The 8432-nt window shown below is 38.4% G+C and overlaps 1 protein-coding gene across 1 annotated transcript; it reads left to right on the top strand.

Annotated features, from left to right (window-relative positions):
* Nucleotides 1-767: 767 nt before the first annotated feature.
* On the top strand, nt 768-2665 carry LOC144440759 (putative G-protein coupled receptor 85). Its single transcript, XM_078130141.1, has one exon. It carries the CDS (start codon nt 857-859, stop codon nt 2057-2059), a length of 1203 nt encoding a protein of 400 aa, XP_077986267.1. The 5' UTR covers nt 768-856; the 3' UTR covers nt 2060-2665.
* The last annotated feature ends 5767 nt before the right edge of the window (nt 2666-8432 follow it).

The following is an 8432-nucleotide window of genomic DNA, read 5'->3' as shown; positions in this document are numbered from 1 at the left end:
TACTGCACCTATAAGGAAACATAATGTTGTCGAATTCCATCTTGTTGGCTTCTGGGGAATTGATTATTCTGGCAAAATGGTCGTTGCAAAAAAAAAATTACACTACTGTAGCGACAAGCTGTTCGTCCGTGCTGTGGCCTCGTCCCGGCTGTTATATAATAAGTCCAAAATGCGATAAAATTACAACGTTCGGTAATAAATTTCAACAATCGGTGAATCACTTTAAGTTTATGTTTATTGTAGCATCCCCCTCAAAAAAAATAACGATTCATTGTTAGAACATCGAACTTACAAACAGTTTGGGAGATATGGCCATCTTATCAATTTGAACCATCTATGCAAATATTACCGTAACGCGTGTAATTAATCATGCAACAACAGATTTGTTAACAGATCAGCTGCTATTTTTGGCAGCCATTACCCGTACCACATTTTGTGTATTATTGTGTGAGTGTCGAGTAGTCAGCAGAAAAATGAATGCAGTTGTCTGATAGTCAAGCTTACGTCTACATGTACAGTCGTAAATCTAACAATAACGGTATGGATTTTTATATAAAAGTAACATTTATTCGCCTCGCTATGTGTGTCAACTCCAATAGTGTAACTATGCAAAATCAATATCGAGTGCATCTAAAATTTAAAAACATATATTTCGTAGAATTGGCAGTCATGCGTCCAGTATTACATGATAAATTTTACACATGTTGTTTGTTTTTAATGTTTAGATGTTGTTGATGATACAGACACTACTGAACTGAGTGTGGGAGCACAAAGCACGTCGGCGAGAGAGAAAGAAAGGCACAGCCGACTAAAAACATTGACGAATGGGTTGAATTAAATTAAAAAGGTCGCCACAATGTTCTCAAATTCTACAACACGACAAGTACTGAATCACCTGAACACTACGACGGCCATGATGGCAGCCCTCACGGATTTCAGTGATGGCCACGAGGATGAAGCCGAAAAGCAAAACAATAATCCACGTAGAGACTTGACGGCGTTCAAGACCTTCACGCTCACAGCTATTATTCTGCTCTCGGTGTGTGCTAATGGACTCATGTGTTGTATTGTTGCAAGGGACAAAAGCCTACATCGCCCGCCATTTTACTTTCTCTTCAATGTAGCTCTAGCCGATGTGTTACGGGCCTTAAACTGTTTATCGTTCAGTGCGTCGGCAGTGTGGTATGGTGGCTGGATTCACAGTAAAGCAGTCTGCCAGGTTATCGCATTCTTCAACGTACTACTGACATTTGGGAGTGTGTTCACCCTGTTCGCCATTGGCATCACTCGCTATGCTGTACTTAGATACCATAAATTTCACCGGTTAAAGATGAGTTTTCTTGCTTGTTTGCTTGTAATTCTTGTGACTTGGGCACTTGCTATTGTAATGGCTTTCCCTCCCGTATTTGGACTAGGCAGCTATACCTATATTGCCAATGAATATCAATGTAGTTATGATCACCAGTTTTACAAATCCAATGATACACTTGGTTTTATATTAGTCTTTACTATCTCCGTATTCTTAACACACTTGATGTACCTCAAAATTTTGATTTTCATGCGACAGCATCGTAAAATGTCGCCGGTAGCATTTGTACCAGCGAGTTCCAATAACTGGACATTTTATGGTCCTGGGGCCACGGGAAGAGCAGCCGCCAACTGGGTGACGGGATTCGCTGGAAATGGACCCCCTCCACCAACGCTTGTTGGCTTTTCGCAGTACGCTAGGCGATCACATCTCCAAGCCCACTTCAAACGTGAATCAGAAACTACCAAAACACTGTACATAATAACATTTGCTTTCCTTGTATTGTGGTTGCCGTATATCATTTACAATTATATTACTATCTTTGTGAAAAATCATCACATTTCCGACGAATTCGTCGTCATGGCGACGTGGATGACGTATCTGCAAGTGTGTATCAACCCGTGGATCTGTTTTACATGCGACCGAAATTTACGGAAATCGCTGTTGACAATGGTCAGCTGTATCAAAGGCCGAAGCACGTGGTTGAATAACGACAGACAACAAGCCTATACATACACAAGTGAGAGGTGATAGTCTGCCTATATACGAATACTTACTTAACCTACGGAAAATGGACTTTCAAGATATAAACTCAATACATTTTTATTCATCTATTTATTTATTTATTTATTTTATTTTATTTATTTCGAGTTCAAAGTACCGTATCGAAAATAAACACAAGAACGGTGTTGTTGTTACAGATGGTGATAATGACCAACATGAGTTGAATGAAAGAATTGTTCGACTCATGTAAATCTCCTTTTCTCATGAAACTCGTTGCTACGCTTGATAAATCAATGTAAATAGAATCTGTATTTTACAATATAACTAGGTAAGAGGAAGTCACGCAAGACTTCATATTTCCTATACAGCAGCCAGATATTATCTTGACCTGTATGGGAGATTGCTTTCAATGATGACCGTGGCATTTATTCACTCTGTGTTATAAGAATGACATCCTCATCTATACAACAGTTACGAACGAGATTATTTTAAACGACTTCTGGGATCGTGATAATTCCTCGATATATGTAGTATACACCGATGTGTTTTGAGCTTTATGTAGTAACTGAAATGTTCATTGTTGGTGACAACGTACCACATTTGCACTAAATGTATGATTGTATGTATGCCTTTGTTCTGTGTCAATAAAGATATTGTTCTACCTAAAGTTGCGACTAGATCAACTTGAATTCAACCCGCATCTTCATGGAATCTCAGACCACTATAGAAAACGAGTTGAAATCTAAAGTACTAGTACACACCGTTTTGTGCAAACCATCACAAGATTCGTGTCATGAAGGTCCGAAGGTCCGAATATCAAATATGAATATGAATATGAATATGAGGATGATTCTTTCAATCATTCACGTAATCCAGGGCCAGCGACTGTTTCGTGTACGATGTCATATTTTACAAATTAATTCATAGTCAGTCTCAGCAGTGATTCTTATCAAACCATGTGACGATGCTAATTTTCGACAGACCATATAACGGGGTTAATTTACTTGGGGTGTTCAGTTCATTTATTGTATATGTTGTTGTTGTTGTTGTTGTTGTTGTTGTTGTTGTTGTTGTTGTTGTTGTTGTTGTTGTGTTGTTGAGATGTACATCACATCTCTGTCTTTCATATTTGTTCAATTTAATTACCATACATGGTTTATTTTTCCCTTTTGACAAATTCTTGACAAAGATGGGTTAACAAATACAATCATCTGTGATTTTTCTTTTGTCACTTTTCTTAGTAACTTACAAAATTTCCTGTTGTTATCTAATTTATTCTGTGTGGAAACGTTTGAATTGACACATCGTTATGATTTGCACTGACTTTGGCATGGAGTCAGCAGTTGAAAGAGTTTACTTACTAGGTGTATGTATTGGGTAGGGCCTACTTTAGCTATTTCGCGGAAAAGGAATTTACAAGAAAATTGTAAAAAAAAAAAAATAATAATAATAATCCAGATGAAGATATTTAAGCGAAATGAGATCAAAGCAACTTTCTTCACTGTGATTTTACTGACATGGACACCTGTCCCATCAAAAGATCCATACATTATTACGAAACTTTGAAGTCAATCGTTTTCTACCTAACCAACTAGTGTTGTCGCTGTCGTGTCACAAAACGTCCTCTTTACCAGCTAACAGTCCACGTTACGCGTTTGAAGTAACACCGGCAGTCGTGAGCATTTAAAATTACAAGAAAACTCCATTTAATGTTTCAACACCTATTTTGAAATATTAGATACATGTAGATATAACAGATGGAAAATTTAGTTTTTATCTTGGTTTCTTTCTAACAAAGAAAGAAAGAAAAATAAGTGGAAAGGGCGGCAAAGGCGATACAATTGCAATTTTTTAGATCGTGCAACGATAAATGCCCAAAAGCGATCTAAGCTTGACTATTTGATGGAATAGATATCCTCGATAGAAGGAATGCTAGCTTCGCGATGAATCTGTTCACCAATTGACGTCATCATGGACGGTATCTTATAACACATTTTAAGTAAAGGAAATACAGCGAGGCGCGTCACAACCGCCATGCATGTTTTCAAAACACCCCCGCAAGAATCTTGTTAAAATAAAATGTACGTGTAAATATAAACACATTGATCAGGGTCATTAAAATGTATCACCCGTCTAGTGATAAGACTTCACGTAATATTTAGCATTCAGAATGGCCTCTAAATTGTCATTAGACCAAGGGAGAGGTTAAACCTGGCAAAGATGATCGCACTTTCACCGGTCGTAAACAGCAAAGATCGGAGAATATATTTAAAATACACGTTTTGGAAAACGAAACTGTAACGAACCTACTTACATCGCCGTCGTAAACCATACTTGATAGGACCTCTTGGCGGCAATAACGTTTAGTTTTTTTCGACCAACGTTCCCTTATTCGCGCGAGTAAGGTTATGTATAACCTCCGACCACTATATATTCTCGATAATGGTCTGAGGTATAATTCAAGATGTCAAAGAATCAAAAGAGAATCCCTAGATCGGCAAGCCTAGGAAAGACAGAATAACACTTTGAAGAATATAGGCCTTAAGGACACTTGTTAGCACACAAGTGAATTGATTGGGGTTTAGTAGAGCTAGAGTTACTGGCATGGTTAAGTGTCTGTCTGTATGTGACTGACAGTGTGTAGAACAACTTAAAAAGTCTAAATCCCTTGACTTATTGTCTTGGTGTACGATGGGGATTTTACTTATACAATGTCTTAGTTGAGAGAGTGTTGATAAAATGATCACGCCATCGATGAATGGTTTGAGTAAAAAAATGTGACTTTTAGTCAAAACTTTAAATAGGAAAATTAAGGGATTGATCTGAAATTTGGTGGGTATGTTTCTTGAAGTGTCGTGATGACCCATCGTTGATACACAACTATGTCTTGAAATGGCAGAGTATAGTAGCCTTATATTAGAATTTGATGCTCCGTTAGTTATGTAGTCTTCAATGTAAGCTGATTGGATTCTTGATATGTAAATTGGATAAAAAGTGATTTTATGCGTAAAAAACACACATGACCAGTTGTAATGATGTTTGATAGGGACGTCACTTAGCCGGGGTGTTGAATTGAAACAAGTTCAAAGCGAAGCGGCAAGATCAAATTAGTCAAGTCTCGCATAATAGAGAAATGAAGTGGGATTTTTTTAGCAGCCAGATGTGCTACAACGCCATGTTGCTTTTTATAATCAAACAAAAGTCATCATTGTATATCTACAGTACAGACCTTTTTACGGCACTGACCAAGACGCGTTTTCATTGTATATCTACAGTACAGGCCTTTTTACGGCACTGACCAAGACGCGTTTTCATTGTTCATGCTTCACTGAAAAATGTGCTCTATATGCTTTATGGTGAGAATGGACAAACGCTGAAAAGTACTCCCTAAAAGATATGCAATCCATGCGGCCTGACTGACATAGCTGTACGTTCTGATACCAGCCTGTTCTGATGCCTTACATGCATGACAACTCTTAGAAATGCAGAGGATATATTCATAATATCCCACTGAGATTTGAAGGATTTCTTCCAAATTATTAAGTATTCCTTGCATTTATAGACTACGTCATATTTCTGATAAAGAAATAATGATAAAAATGACGGGTTTTGATTTCCCAATAAGTTTCTATACGTTATCATCAAAAGTAATGGTGTGTCAATGGACCGATGACTATCTTTCGTCAGTACGTGTGATTTTACACTGAAAGAAAGAAAACAGAACCAAGTTATTAGGATTTCTTACTCTGTCCATTGCAGTCTGTATTAATAATATAAGATAGGCCATGGTGGGGCGCCCTCATGCATCGGCAAACCCCGAGCAAGGCACGAGCGAGTGATGCTGTGAACGTTGTGAAACTATCAGCATGTAAAGTAGATTAACCATGGCGAACAACAGTACAAGAAGACATGCAACGTCAAAAAATATCTCCATGTTTTTGTTTTTATATAGTTAATAATTTGTAGAGTTTGTGGAAGTTTGCAGACACTTTGAATGATATGTTCAACGAAGTTTGTAGACACTTTGATTTATATGTTAAAATTGTCCTTGCAATTGAGAAATAAGTGTCCTGTTAACGAAAATAGCAGACATAGTTTGAACACTTTAATATAACGGACGAGATAAAGAGTCCCTTCTGTCTCCCAAGGTAACCAACATTGAAGGTCACCACATAAACCTATAGATGAAAGCAGGGCAGTAAATGATCATGATGACTGTGCCGATTATTTCATGATCTTTTGGATTACATGTAGGTTCAAATTCGGATATAAGGGATCCTTCAGTAATTACTAAAGAGGAGGGGAATTAAGAGGTCACTTTTTTTACAAATCGGTTATCGGTGGAGGGCCATATTTTAGACAATGGGATAAGGGGATATTGTCTAATTTTGCAATTTGTGGGAAGTTGGCATCCCACTGCCACATCGATCGTTTATGGATAGGGTTAGGATCTGGACGGCACGTTTCGACGGTGCCATAAAAGAGGCCGTGGTTTGCAACGATGGTTAAGGTTAAGGTTAGTGTTAATATTAGTGTTAGGGTTAGGGTTAGATACCGTAATATCAGATCATGTCAATCTAATAGCTGCTGACAACCATGTAGTGAATTAATTGTCAGGAGTCATGGGTGTGATATGAGGAGAGAAGTCACACAACAGGTCTCATAGGAGGAAAACGGGAATAGTTACATAGGTAAGATAAATAAGGGATAATGTTGTTACTAGTAATTTTGATAGTAAGATGTTGACACTGGTCCCGTCGACAATATCAGTATTGTGTCCATGTAGTTAAGTTCTGGCCGTTAGCTCAACCAATGAGATCCAAGCACAGGTATTGGTTAATGCAGTGCCAATTTCACACATACAAATTCACTTCTGTGGTAGTATTTGGGAAATAAACATTGAATACATTAAAACTTTCAACGTGAGTCGCGGCGGTTGAATTATTAATTAAAGGCCTTTAAACTATTGATTCTGGCGGGACCAGTGTCCTTTCCGTGTCTGACGACATTTAAACCATAATTTTGTAATGTTTTAACAGGGGTAAGGTTGTGTTTTAGAGAAAGGAAATTTAGGGTGGGTCACTTTTAAGCACGACGGAATCGGAAGATTTCATAATATTTCATACTAATATTTCATGCAACAGCCAGGGCCTGATTCCCCCCCCCCCCCCCCGTAATTACTGAAGGCTTCCTAACAAGCTATGGACCATGGAAACTTTAAATGTTGTCAATGATCAGTACGTTTGAAATGTCATGTGAATAGCTCACTTTTGCCATTGAGTCCTGGGCGGGGGTCTTTCTGATAAAATTGCTTTCCACCCCCACCCCCACCCCCACCCCATTTAATAAACATGACCCGTTCCTAACTCTTGTGTAGTATATTGTATGACTATGATAATGACGCCTGATCCTAGGGATACAAGCCTATGTTCACAATTACGTGTAAACACCTGCAGTAGAAGGGTATGAAAACATAACAGCTATGAACGTCAACCAGGTGTCTCACTGACACTGATGCATCATCGCCTGGGATTCAACAACTGCAGGACCACTGACGTAATACCTAACGACACGGAAATATTGAGATAAAAGCCTAGTAATTTTGTTTGAATATTTCACGTCTTTTGATGCAGAACCCGATAGGACGTTTATAGCCGTACTGTGTTTTATTATTTATAGCCATGCATTGTACTAAATAGATTGACAACTTGAAAAACCACACAGATAAACACAAATGGACTGATAACAGTGGAGATGGGTCATCAGGGGGTGATAATAGTGATGTATGTCAAAAGAAGTTGAAATGGCGATAATGTAAAGATATGAATGAAGAGACAGGACATGAAAACACCAAGGGTATAAAATTTAATTGTACCGATATTATCTGATATATAGACTTGCAGGCTCCTGAGCTAGCACTGTCCCCGCGACAAACATCATTGAACAAGAGGGGAGAAACAAACAGAAAGAACAACACAGTCGACACTCTCGTGACGAGAAGTGAACCTCAGCAATCTCCCATGATCATGTATGTGTCTGTGTCCCAGGGACATCGGCGGCGACGGCGAGAAACAGCGAGAACGACGTCGACACATATGCATGCGCAATTTTTGATAAAATTGAATGTTCCAGGTTCATTCTTATTCGAGAATGTCTCTGTGTCATTCATGATAGCATTGAATATTCCAGGGAAATTTTCAGATAATCAAAGTGGAATGTCCCTGGATTGCTTTTTGGTAAAATTGATTGTTCCAGGACCATTCTTAGACAATGTCACATGAGAATGTCACTTAATCATTTAAGATAAAATTGAATGTTTTCATTGTTTCTCGCCGTTGCCACCGATGTCCCCTGGGACATATGATCCTGCCGTTGCCACCCTGGGACATATGGTCCTAGG

Source organism: Glandiceps talaboti, chromosome 1 (assembly GCF_964340395.1).
Source record: "Glandiceps talaboti chromosome 1, keGlaTala1.1, whole genome shotgun sequence".
Classification (NCBI taxonomy): Eukaryota; Metazoa; Hemichordata; class Enteropneusta; family Spengelidae; genus Glandiceps; species Glandiceps talaboti.
The sequence above is the reverse complement of the archived record's forward strand: the minus strand, read 5'-3'. Positions and strand labels throughout refer to the sequence as shown.

Excerpts from the sequence above, each read along its gene's own strand:
- LOC144440759 (XM_078130141.1), top strand. The coding sequence starts at position 857 with ATGTTCTCAAATTCTACAACACGACAAGTACTGAATCACCTGAACACT.